General features: G+C 39.2%; 1 protein-coding gene across 2 annotated transcripts in view; it reads left to right on the forward strand.

Moving 5' to 3' along the window:
• The window catches only part of EPC1 (enhancer of polycomb homolog 1), an 85,831-nt gene that overhangs the window by 53,236 nt on the left and 19,396 nt on the right, over positions 1-13,199 (forward strand). For both annotated transcript variants that reach the window (XM_019531055.1, XM_019531047.1), the window contains exons 2-6: positions 4,409-4,568; positions 9,528-9,673; positions 9,759-9,965; positions 10,318-10,466; positions 11,503-11,662. In XM_019531055.1, coding sequence (XP_019386600.1) covers positions 4,469-4,568; positions 9,528-9,673; positions 9,759-9,965; positions 10,318-10,466; positions 11,503-11,662 — 762 coding nt within the window. In that variant the 5' untranslated portion in view covers positions 4,409-4,468. The remainder of the gene's footprint in view (positions 1-4,408; positions 4,569-9,527; positions 9,674-9,758; positions 9,966-10,317; positions 10,467-11,502; positions 11,663-13,199) is intronic.

Genomic DNA, 13,199 nt, shown 5'->3' on the forward strand with positions numbered 1-13,199 from the left:
GTTAGATATCAGGAGGCGCTACTTCACGGTCAGGGCGGCTAGGATCTGGAACCAGCTTCCAAGAGAAGTGGTGCAGGCTCCCACCCTGGGGGTTTTTAAGAGGAGGTTAGATGAATATCTTGTTGGGGTCATTTGACCCCAGTACTCTTTCCTGCCATGGCAGGGGGTCGCACTAGATGATCTGCTCAGGTCCCTTCCGACCCTAGAAATTATGAAACTATGGCCTTGCAGATTAGGCCCATGCAGCCTCCTCCCTCCAACCAGATCCAAGGCACATAGCGCTCATTCTGACTGACTTAGCATGGCACCTGCTCTTGTAGACTGGTTATATGTTCCCATATATATAAAATTGTGTATGTGCATGCACTCTTTCAGCATGTGTAATGACCTCATTGGATGTAGAAGTAAGCCAACATTATTCACTTTTTCAAAGCTCACGTTAATGACTGCATAGTGTAATCTTATCTGGTTAGTGTAATATATTTATATATTACAAATAGTACAAAATTTGTGACGTATGAAAGTAGAGTGACAGAAATTACAAGTGTAGAAAACGTTTAGCTAAGAATACTAACAGAGGTGCAGGGGACTGGTAGGAGACTCCAAGGTCCTTTCATAGACGGCCACATCAAGTCATCTTGCATAAACTGATCAAGCTCCATTTTGAAACTAGTTATGTCTCTTATTCACTGCTCGTAGTGGAAGGCTGTTAAAGAACCTCATTCTTCTGAGGTTAAAAACCTTCTGTTTCCAGCCCAAATCTATTCCTGCCTAGTATGTGCCATCGTTTTCTTATGCCAGCACTGTTCTTTAATTTGAATAGCTGTTCTCTTTGTCTGGTATCTGTTCTTCATAAATGTATCAATTGGGTTTTCCTGTCCCTTCTCAGCTTGTGTTTTGTTAAGGTAAATAAACCAAATTCTTTCAGTTTCCTTTTGTAAGATACAGACTTTCCAGTTCCTGATCATAACTTGTCTGTCTTTGCACTTTTTCCAGTTGTAATCCAAGTAACTCTAGTCATATCAGAAAATTTCTGATCAACTTGCGTTAAAAAATGCACATGCAGCTGATGGCAATGGCGGTTTTGCCTTAAGGAATCAAACAAAAGTAGAGGAACGGTATTTGCATTTTTAGATGGTTTCAGAAATTTGGTTCAAGTTGAAATAGAGATGTGAATCTGAACTTTCTACAAAGCTGTACTAAAACATAGCACCAAACTAAGTCTTTTATAGCAGTCCATGAACAGTAGTATAATAATAGGCATATAGAGATGTTCAGTCAAGAGAATAACAGGAACCTTTCCACAATCCCTGTCATATGTTATATCGGTGGCACTACCGTAACCCAGGGTTCCCTGGGCCAGAATGAATATTAAAATATGTGCTTAATGATCTCTCAGAAAGCTGTTGTATGAGGATATTATACAGAAATTTGCTAGCAGTGTAGATCCTACAGGTCAACCTAAAAAATCAGAGCTTCCATTTAAAGCTGTCCTGTAATGTACTGCAATGCCCAGGAATATATAATTTTAAAGGCATTTGGTTTCTGTGATTTTTTTTTTTTTAGTCCGATTGGAAGCGTTAGAATATTGGTAAAAGTTAGGCCTTTGCATGCAGGAAAGAGCCAGTAGATAATTTGTATTCTGATATAATCACTTGACTGTTTGACAGTACTATATGAGAAGAAAGCCTAATGCCATTGTCAGCAACAGTTGGGACAGAATTCCAAGACTCTTCCTGCCAAATGTATGCCTACACATGCATACTCATGCTTTTTACACAGGCACTTAACTGGATTGATAGAAGATTCATTCTAGGTTGTCAACTCATTAAAAATAGCACTAAACATATGAAGCTGTCTCTACCAAAGTGGCAAAATGTATTCATCTGTTACAAAGTACTAGAAAATCAAAACTGAATCCTATTAAAAAAAATAACCTGTTACCTCATATTAGTGATGCACGATATATGGGCGTCAACGATGCTGACCTCTTCACAGATAGAACAATCTAAAATATAAAAATCTAAAATCGGAAAAAAAACCCCTAAAATATAGAAGATTAATCTAAAATATATAGATGGAGGGGGGTGGGGGGAGAGAGAGAGAGAGATAGAGACAGAGATATTAAAAGTCATAGACCAGTGGGGCCTAACTTCCTGGCATGTGTGCCACAAGGTAAGCTCTGCACTACCCCATGTGTCACTCCACTCCCTTTCCACTGCCTGATCTGCTGCTCTGCCTTTTGTTTCCTGCCTTATCTGCCATTGTGTTCTCTGCTTCCTCCCCAGTCTGACACGTCATGCACGCAGACTACCCATGCCTCTCGTGGTACACATGCTGTGGGGTGACCATTCCTGTAGCAGGCCATTTAACCCCAATTTATTGTTTTTGAGATATTAAACAGATAATTTGCTGTAAATCCCTGAAACAGAATTATCCCATTGGTGGTAGCTTTGTATTTTGTTGCAAAGTAATCTAATGGCAGAGTCTTACCAATACAGAATTAGCATTGTAGTTTTGATGCAGCATCTGCAGTGTTGACAAGAATAGAAATACACTGGAAATTGAAATTACAAAACAGAGTTTAGAGCAGGGGTGGACAATTATTTCAGCTGGAGGGCTGCAAGGATAGCCACACCTCTTGACAGGTGCCCCACCCCCTGGTTGCTATCTTGGGACCAAAAGTCCTGCCCCTGACCTTTGTCACCAGAAGTCCCTTGCCCCCTGAAGTACTCTTTTTGGGAGGAGGGTTGCCATCTTGGAACCAGAAAAAAAAGTTGTATACCTGAAGTCAAACACCTACTGTAACGTATTCTAATTTTATTATAAAAAATATTTTTGTCATGATTTGTATTTGTGTAGTGTATGTAGAGATGATTGCATAATAATTAAAAAATAAAGTCTTACTTTTGTATATTGAGGGTGTAAATGGGGGTGTTGTGAGGGGGTATGGCTGTGTGTGCAGGGCATAGGGTATGTTGGGGTGTTTATAGGGGGGTTGTGGGATATGGGGACCTCCCCACTTCCTCTCACCGCCACCCCCCCCCCCCATATGGCACACAGGTGCCACCCAGCTACATGCAGCTCTGGCTAGTGCTGCATCTGGTGGCAGGGCTGGCCCATCTCTATCATGTGGGGCTCCCCACGGCTCATGTGCAGCTCCCAGCATTCACGTGCCACCAGGGGATGTTCTGCACAATGGAGCTGACTGCCTTCCCCACACCCTGTCGTGCAGGTCCTGGGACCCTGCTGGGAAGCAGGGGGCGGTGCTCCCCTCCACTTCCAGCACAGTTCTGGGACCTGGATGACAAGGGGTGGGTAAGGCTGTATTGTGCTAGGCTTCCCCTGGTCGCATGTAAGTGCCAGGAGCTGCACATGCACGGCGCAGAGCCCTATATCATAGAGATGGGCTGGCCTGGCTATACTCCTTGCAGTGCTGGCTGGAGCCATGTGCTGCCAGGCAGCAGAACCTGCTCGGGCCACAAGTGCCCACTGCCTCTTGCTGCTACCAGTGACGTGGCCTTTGTGCCATGGGGGGCAGGGGGTCCCCACACCCTCCCGTTCTCCCTCACATCCACACCTTGCCCACCTGTGTTCTATGCTCCCACCAGACCCACACTTGTCACTTTGTCACTCCTGCCCAGCTGCAGCCCCCCAGCCACTTCCCTTCCTGCTGCCCAGAGTGAATGCTGCAGCATGGAGATGAGCCGCTGGACACGGGAGAAGCCAAGCAGTGGCAGTGGCCCTGCCCAGAAGCTGCGTGGGAGCAAGGCGCATGGGCTGGGCAAGGTACAGTTAGTTGGTGAGCGCCCATGGGCTGTATTTTCCCTACCTCTGGCTTAGAGAGACCCAGGAAAAAAGGAAGTACAGTATCCTTTTGAGTATGGACAAAATTTGAAGTTAAACTGCAACTCTGGCTCACAAGCAGATACAGGGTTAAGATCATGTAGTTGCTCAGAAGTCGCATTTGGACTTGGTTTGTTTGCTGCTTCTATCTAAAACCTGCTTACCTCTCTTGTCTCTTCTGCTTAGCCTCAGGGCAGTGGTATGCTTCTTGAAAGCATTGTTGCTCTAGGTCAGCCATAGGAAAGAAAAAGAAACTGCACTGCTGGCCACTTAGAATAGCTGCACTAGGAAATTTCCTGTGGTTTCTAATTCCACCTCCTGGAAAAGCTTGTTACTATGCTCAAAATACCTGCAAAATGGATGTTTAACTTAATGTTTCTCATATGTCTTTTGCTCTTAAAAAGTATAAATCTGTGGAGAAATGAAATCTGTTTTTACTTGTTTAAAAAGTGAGCTTTGGAAATAAAGTAATCTACCCCTCCCCCACTCCTTCCCCCCCATACCTTACTATGTACCTCTGAAAAGTGTATTTGTTTTTAATTTTTCAACCTCTTGTTTATAGGAACATCATCTCCAGCGGGCTATCTCAGCACAACAGGTATATGGAGAGAAGAGGGATAATATGGTTATACCAGTCCCAGAAGCAGAAAGTAATATTGCTTACTATGAATCTATATACCCTGGAGAATTTAAGATGCCAAAGCAGCTGATTCACATACAGCGTAAGTATAAAAATTGTATGTGCAGACTTGTCCCTAAAACTGTATTTAACTTAGGGTTAAAGGAATTTATTAAACAACTGTTGAACTACCATTGAGATTTTCTTTTTGAGAACTAGTGCATGTTTAGCATATTAAATGTTAACTGTTTTATATAAATGCCCTATTCAATTTTTACTCACGATTCAACCTCTGTTGAAGTTGACTGGAGCATTATCTGAGTTAGGATTGTTTGTTAGTGCTAAAATGTAGCAATAGCACTTGTTAAAATGCTGACTCGCTCTAAAATTTGGTATCCAGTGAAATGTCTAACTTTCGTTAGCCAGAAGAGCCATGGCCATAAACCACCTTGAAGGTGATGATATATCAATGAAAAATGGGGGAATACTAAATGTACCAGTATGGCTCATCAGAAGAAAAGATGATGATGGCACAGTGGGCTGGGGGTTCAGACGAGAATGAGAGAAATTATTGAATCTTTCCAAATGAATGGGATTTAGTTGCTCTTTTTTTTTTTCAAAGGCAAAAAACAAAGTAGTTTTTCACCTTACAGATTCTGATATAGTTAGTGTGTAAGGTGCAACTCCACCCTTCCTTCTGTCTCAACCGGTGGGCCACAAGGCTCACCTTCCCTGCAGAAGACTGCTCTGCACATGTAGTTCTGGCATTGAAGCAGCAGAGTTCACATGGTTTTTCACTTGGGGTCAGTTGCCTCATCTGGACAGTGAGATGGATTTAACCTATTCATGAATATGGCTGCGTTTGTTTTCATACTGAAGCTAACGCATCACGTAGAATGAAAATAAGAGTCCTCAGCTGTTTAGAAAACTGTAACTGCTTTTTTTTGGAGTTGATCTCACCACAGTTGTTGCTTGGGGGTAACATTTGAAAACAGCTAAATTCTGCTAATGCAGAATCCAGTTCTGTGCTTTAATTATCAGTATCTTGTATATGGTGGCTTTATTTCATAGACAACAAAAATGTGCTATAAATGTTGGGGTTGATTTATAAAATGTTTCTTGTGAGTTCCTGGTACCTTGGTGGCTGCTCTATTTTTTTTGTTTTTTTAGATGAAACATGCCATAGAATATAATATGCACTTGTTCTTCATTCTCCCTTTCACAAAAAAAAAAAAAGGCAGACAAGAAAGGTGTTTTCAGAGTTATGGCTGTACATAGAGCTTAATTTTCAGCTAACTCATCCTCCCTTTCCTGGGTAACTGAAGCTGAAACACTAGCTGTTGTTGAAAACTGGTCTCCATAGAAGGATCTATGATTTTGAAAAGAGCTAGTCTCCAGTGCTGTAAAATAGGGTAGAGTCTGGGAGCACCTAGCAGACAGCAATATTGTCCTAAAATGTTAAATTGATTTAGGGAACATCAAGTCATTAAAAAGGAGAGGTAGTTATTAATACCTATAAAGTGAGCAATTAGACATTAAGTCAATCGACTCCCTCAGCTACCTGAATTATAAGGGCACTGCGGTTGTACTGGAGCAGTAATTAAAGCAGGGTGTTTTTGTCCTGGGCAGAAAATCAGCTTCTCTGCCTAATACACTAATCCCAATATTTTTGAGGTGTGGGGAAAGAAAAGGGGGTGGTGGTGTATTTGAGGAAATACGGTGTATATTTCCACATGTCTCCTGGTGGTAGAGATCATCTGAAGGGTTTTGAACAGATAGCCCTGCCCTACCTTGCATCCGGACACATTTTGAAGATTCTTAGTAGCTGAACATCTACTCTCTTATTAGGTTAAGAAGAGACAAATATACCCCTGGGAGGGGAGCTTCTGCTCCGAGCTGAGCAGCAGCTTTTAGCTGTTAAGTTACCTGTTCAGAAGCCTGTAGTGATGCAAGTGTAACAGAACCACTCCAGCTTTGCCCATTTCGAACATTTAGGTTCGAATTTAGGCAGTTTAGCTCATTTGACTCTAAGCAGTGGTCCTCAACCTTTTTTAGGGATACATAACTTTTACATAACTTTTCTGAATTTGTCACCCTGATTGAGAACCACTGGTTATTGCCTCAGCCTGCCGTGGTGTTTCTTAACTGGGGTGCTGTGGCTGCCATTTCAGCAGTGCCTGCACTGCATCACCTTCTGAAAAGATCTTATGGCACCCTGAATTGAGAACCGCTGAACCTACAGGCTCATGTGCTTGTAAAAAATTGAGTATAACAGCTGCCATGTACAGGCAGTCCTCGGACTTACGACGCAATTGGTTCCTGAAAACCACGTTTTAAGTCAAAACGTAACTTGGAATCAATTTTCTCAAAGGAAACAGTGTTATAAATGGGGGATTAGTTCCTCAACCAAGGCCTGATACCCTATTTTCACCAGAAATACCCCAGAATTTTGTACTTGATCAACTAGAGATGAGTGCTATAACTACATTGGTGTATTTATATTGTAAATAGCAATCGTATTGATTTGGAAGGACTTCTTTGAGGTGACTTTGCTGGACTTTTTGAAGGCTCTTGGTTGGACTTTTGAAGGGTTCTTGGCTGGAGTCTTCTCAGCAGTGTTGGCTGCAGGTTTTTCTGGAGTCTTCTCTGCTTTCTTGAAAGTGTCCAAGGAAGTTTTGATAGATGTTCTCTAGGGAGATGGGCCACGCAGCACACTTGTTCACTGGCGTGGTGTGGTGTAGCATCAGATCAAGCTTTGTAAAGTCAAAACTGGTGTTGTAAAGTTGAAACAGGTGTCAATTTATAAATGTAACTGGAAATGTTGTAAGTCGAGGACTGCCTGTACTCCCAAATAGCAGCCTCCCTCCACTTTTGAAGTCACTCCAAGTGTACATTTGTCTGTGCCTTAAGCTGTTTCATCAACCAGGGATCCAGGTTTTCATTCACCACTGAAAAACAAAGTAAAGCGTGGATTTTCTTTTTTTAAAGAAAGAACCCAGATTTTTTCTTTTAAAAGAGAAAAATGTGGGGAAAAAAGTGGGTTTCCCCTTGCAGGCTGACAGTTTCAGCCTGCAAAGGGCTGGGGGAGTAGTGGGAAGAAGGTGGTCAGGCAAGGTGCGCATGGCCACTGGGCAGCCTTGTGGAGGCTTGTGCCACTACTGGGAGCCCTGCACTGCCATGCAGAGGTGCCCCTGCTTGTCTGACAGCAGTAGACCCCCCTACATAAGAACAAAAGCCTTTATATACCAAGGAAAATGCATAAAATGTGAGAAGGGTTTTGGCCTTTGGAAGTGTCAAGCTAATTTGTGTTGCATGCAGTTGTATGAATTAAGATTAATTATAAGTTAATCTTGCCATGTGTATTGCTAAACAGGTGTTTGACATGCAACCTTTCTTACATAACAAAGGCTTTGATTGAGCCTTTAAGATTCCTGAGCATGCGATGACAGCCTGTGCTTGTTTTGACTGTTCTTTCTTTAGGCTTTCACTCTGTGAAGTGCATCAGGGATTAAAAATAGACAAAGTAATAGATGTCCTGAAATGGTATGATGCTATTACCCTTAAACAGGTTCTCTTTCTCCTCTGGGAACATGTTAAAAGCTGCTCATTAATTTAGTTTACGTATATAATTTTTAAGGCTACTTAGCACTGTCAAAACAGTTTTGATGTGGCCGCTCTTTTCTAACAGTTGGTTACCTTACCTGAATTTTTAAGTGGTTAATATAACTGTATACTTTGGGGTCATGTACAGAACTTGGATTTTTGTCACACTCTTACTTTTTATGTGACAGGAAATAATAAAAATCATGAATATACGGTCAAAATAGTGAAATTAAAGTACCTTAATGTGAGGGGAAAGAGAGAGAGAAACTGGGCTTATTGAGATTGTAGGTCTTCTAAAAGCTTGCTTATGACAAAACTGGAAGGTAATGATGTTTTAACAAAACATTTGATAAAACATGCATCAGAAATTATGTTAGGAGTGGAAAGCTTAAGAAATAAAGCAAGGAAATAATTGAAAGAATTACATAAGATGTTCTAGTTTTCTCTTTTGTTAGTGATTTCATAACTGTCTGTGTGTGTATCAGATTAAAGGATGATGGTAGAAACTACCATTGTGCGCTTAAAAAAAAAAAAAAAAAAAACCTTTTTAAACCCAGCAGATTGCTAAAATAAGGTTTGTTTATGGTGGAAATCAGCAAGACTGGGATGAGAACTGGCAAAATCACTTTAAAAAGAAAGAAAAGCCGTTGTTTTCAGTTTTGTATTATAGCAGAAATGTCAACTCCTTGACCTCCTGGGCCACATCTGGACCATGGGGCTCTGAGGGCTGGATTAGGACCCACATTTGCCACGAGGGCAAGCTATTGCTTGCCCCACTGCCATCAAAATGTATCCCTGGTGCCCCCTCCAGGAGCTCAGTGACACCTCTGTACTAGAGGAATGCACAGTGTTTTTTCATAACATTTTGAAGTTTTTGTGTAAACATAAGCTAGTTTTCAAATATTACCTGTATCATGAATTAGATTATTGCTAGAGTTTACTGTTTTGCACCACTCACATTCTGTTCATCTAGTCTTTATTATAGCTTTTCTTGAAATACCTTCTAAATATTTGGAATTAAATCCTGGATTTTTGTAGCTGAAACTTCAGTTTCCTTTATGAAAGTAGATTTCACTTCTGATTTTTTTTATTTTTTTAAATTTGTCTAGCTTCACTATAAAACTATGCCAAGTAAACCAGATAAGTAATTCAACTGCTTACCATTTACTAAATTTTAATTTCCATGATTGTTCTTAACATCCATGTGCATTGTGTCACCATACTTCTGTTAGTCATCTTTATTAATAAATCCAGTGCGTTTCAACTACAGATACTGTGTTATATCTAGGTTTGCTGTTAATCCAAGTAGAATAAGTGCAGTGTCTAAATAAATCCTGTTGTCTTGCAACAGGAGCTAGACTTGTCCAGTGGAGCATGTCATTCCCAGACACACCTGTTTCAGTGAAATTATTCCCATGATAGACACCATATACATGTTAACATACATTGTATTGTTTAGCTTTTAGCTTGGATGCTGAGCAGCCAGATTATGACCTGGATTCAGAAGATGAGGTCTTCGTGAATAAACTGAAGAAAAGAATGGACATATCTCCTTTGCAGTTCGAGGAGATGATAGATCGGCTAGAAAAAGGCAGTGGTCAGCAGGTAAAATACTATGTCAGATTAAAAATTGAAAAATTTACAAAAAGTAATCAGCATATGAAAGTGACAGATTGTGTTTTAAATTTAGCCAGTCAGCCTGCAAGAGGCCAAGCTGCTGCTGAAGGAAGACGATGAATTGATCAGAGAAGTGTACGAGTACTGGATTAAAAAGAGGAAAAACTGTCGAGGTCCCTCCCTTATCCCAGCAGTGAAACAAGAGAAACGAGACGGCTCCAGCACAAATGATCCTTACGTTGCTTTTAGAAGGCGAACAGAGAAGATGCAGACCCGAAAAGTAAGTAAAAAGGGCACATTGTTATTGGGTGAAGCAGTATTTAAGTCTGTTTAAGTATGGACAGTCAAAGGGGAAAAAAAACAGTCTGCTATGGACACCAGCACTCGCCTAAAATTATATATAGTCAGACTTCAAAAGCTCGTATTCATGAGTGTCCCAGTCTCTTTTCTTTTCTTTTTTTTTTTTTTGGTAGTTATAAATTCTAGTAGTAACGAAGTGGTTAACACATTTAAAAAGGGAGTGTTTGTAATTTTTCACGTGCTTAATACTTGATTCAGGTTCTCACTTTAATGCATAATGTGCTTTCAATAGCAACTTTAATGTAAATGAAATGAAAAAAATGTATTTACAGAATCGAAAGAATGATGAAGCATCTTACGAAAAAATGCTTAAGCTGCGTCGAGATCTGAGTCGTGCAGTAACTATCCTTGAAATGATAAAGAGAAGGGAGAAGAGCAAGAGAGAGTTACTGCATTTAACACTGGAAATTATGGAAAAGAGGTAAATCTTATCAATGGGTCAAAATATGATCATTTCACAACACTTTCATACTGAATGTTTTTAATGACCTATATCAAAATCCTTTATGAAGCTTTATACACCTAAAACATATATTTCTAGCCCTTTCACAGTTACTGTACCATAGCAAGGTTTTTTATATGACTAAAGAAAAACAATAACGAATTAAATTTGAAATTGAGTAATTTTTACTATAATAAATCTTTTCTTTCCATTTTTAAAAAAAAATTGAACAAATAGAATAGCTGTTACAAATTATAGAGAAGTTCAGTAGAAAACTTGGAATATTAATCTTGTTAAGGACCTAAAGCAAAGAGAACCCTCTCCTATTTGTGAAGCAATGAATCACAAATTACTTTATCTTTACCATTTCCTTCTCCTTTTTGTCCCTTTGGGACATGTGCTCTAACACTCCAATCATTAAGAATTCCATTGCACAGTTTTCACTTCCTTGATACCATAGCAATTCAAAAAGGTCTTTTAATTGCTCTCTGACAATCATATAATCTAATACGAATTTTATTTATTAAGAATGTGTTTTTGAGAATCAGTTGTATGGGCATGATTCTTATCTTTTAGCACACACAGTAGAATGTCAGGATTACAATTTTGTTTTTGTTTTTTAATTTCTTTATATTGAAACTTGTACATGTTAAGATGAATTAGACAGTTTTGAAATGTCCTCAGTCTTTTTCCTGAATTTTAGTATGTTGGCTCAATTTACTGGAAATGATCTCCTTTCCTTTCCATCATCTTCCTTTTCTCTCAGCTCTTCAAAAGCATTTGTAGAGCATGGGTTTGGTTTCTAGGGCTTTATTCTGGGCTGTTCAGAGTCCTGTGTAGTAATCTCTCTTCTGGAGTAGTAATTTTAAAATATCTTATTTTGCCTTCCCAGGATTCAAAGCTTCAAGAAATACTATAAATGTAGATTGACTTGTACTGTATTTTCTACAGAGTAAATGTTGCAAGTGTTCTGTTTCTGGTATTTTAAAAACTTAATAAAACTATTTACTTTCAGATATAATTTGGGTGACTACAACGGAGAGATCATGGCTGAAGTCATGGCACAGCGGCAGCCAATGAAACCTACCTATGCTATCCCCATCATTCCCGTTAATAACAGCAGTCCATTTAAACATCAAGAGACTCTGGAACTGAAGGAATTTAAAGTTAACAAGGTGAGAAAACTGTAGTTCTAGCCAAGTGGTTCTTACCTTAATCAGGTTAAGCTCTCGTGCATGCAGGCTGCAAAGTGTTTTAGATTCTTTTAGCATGAGAGCCATGCTTTATTTTTTGTGTAAAAACCTTCCAAAAAATGAAAGATGATGATACATTTTAATGCAGATCTAGAGGAGGAGACTTCCATTAAATTTCTAGTGAGATAATTGCTCTAATTTTGTGGCACTATAGGCAAGGGTACATAATTTTTTCAGGCTCTGATTTTCATCTGATATTGGTCAGAAGTTGCTTTTTTTTTTTTTCCCTGTTAACTAATTTAACTGAAAATATTATTAATAAATGCAAATCGTAAAACAACCCTATGGTTTTAGGAATATATACGCTCAACTAGCTTCCATTTTCAGTAATTTAAAATTATTTGCACAGTTGTCATAAGAGAATTTACAATTTTCCCTTACAAATTGTTACTGTGCTATTGTTGTTCATATACTGCTTACGGGAATGTGAACTGTACATACAAAACAAAAAGCAAATCCTGATGAATCCTGTGACAGATTAGGATGCTGGGCCTTGTAGTTTTGTGACAGGGTTGATTGTGTAATCTTAGTAATAAGTTAGACAAAGATTTTTATGGGGTGGTTTGGATAGGGATGATGCTGATTTGGGCAGCATGAAATGCTGCATTTCATATTGCAATTAGACACCCACTTAGCATTTTGTCACCACTAGTCTTGATTTTTGTCATAAAGTATGACTATAGTACCCATAAAAGAAAAATTCCCTCAAAAATGCCTGGCAGGGGAATACAAGGTAAAACTAAAATTGTAATGTAAAATATATAATGTATGAAAGACTTTTTTATAATTAGACAAGTCTTCAGAGTTATTCCTGTTGTAATGAACAAACTTGCTCAAATATGCAAGTTTCCTGAATGACAGACAATGCATTGCTACTTAGAGTTGCAAGACTTTGTCCATTTATAAATGGCTGTGGATCAAGTCTCCAAGTGTTCTTTATCTGATAAGTAGCACCGTATTGCTGACCAATGTTTGATCACCCTATCTCCAGTACCCTATGTGCACAACATGCCTACACAACTTTGAAAAAGCAGATAGAGTACTCCTGTTAATGCTGCTTTCTTAGTATGTTAAATTATTATTTTTGGTTGTTTTTACAGATGTAACAATCTGTTAAATCATGTTCACACAATACTGTCCCTTGGGAATGGAATTTGAGTTATTTTAGAAGATTTTAACCTTTTTAAGTAGGCATTTAAGTTTTGTTATAACAACCTTGTACAGATGTTCAAAAAACTTCATATTCACAGCGCCCTTCTAATCATACCTCCTGACTCTTTAATTGTTAGGTACAGTTGTCCTGTACTTTTTCTTTTTTTTTCTCTTTCTCCCCCCCAAAGAAAATTTTATTCTTAGCTGATATAATGCCAACTGAGCAAACTGGACTTTATTCCTTCTGATGAAGGAACCAGAACCCTGAAATCTGAAACTTTGATTAATGCTGAGTACAGAATGGTGG

This window comes from Crocodylus porosus, unplaced genomic scaffold (assembly GCF_001723895.1).
Source record: "Crocodylus porosus isolate Cpor-Errol unplaced genomic scaffold, CroPor_comp1, whole genome shotgun sequence".
NCBI classification, from domain to species: domain Eukaryota; kingdom Metazoa; phylum Chordata; order Crocodylia; family Crocodylidae; genus Crocodylus; species Crocodylus porosus.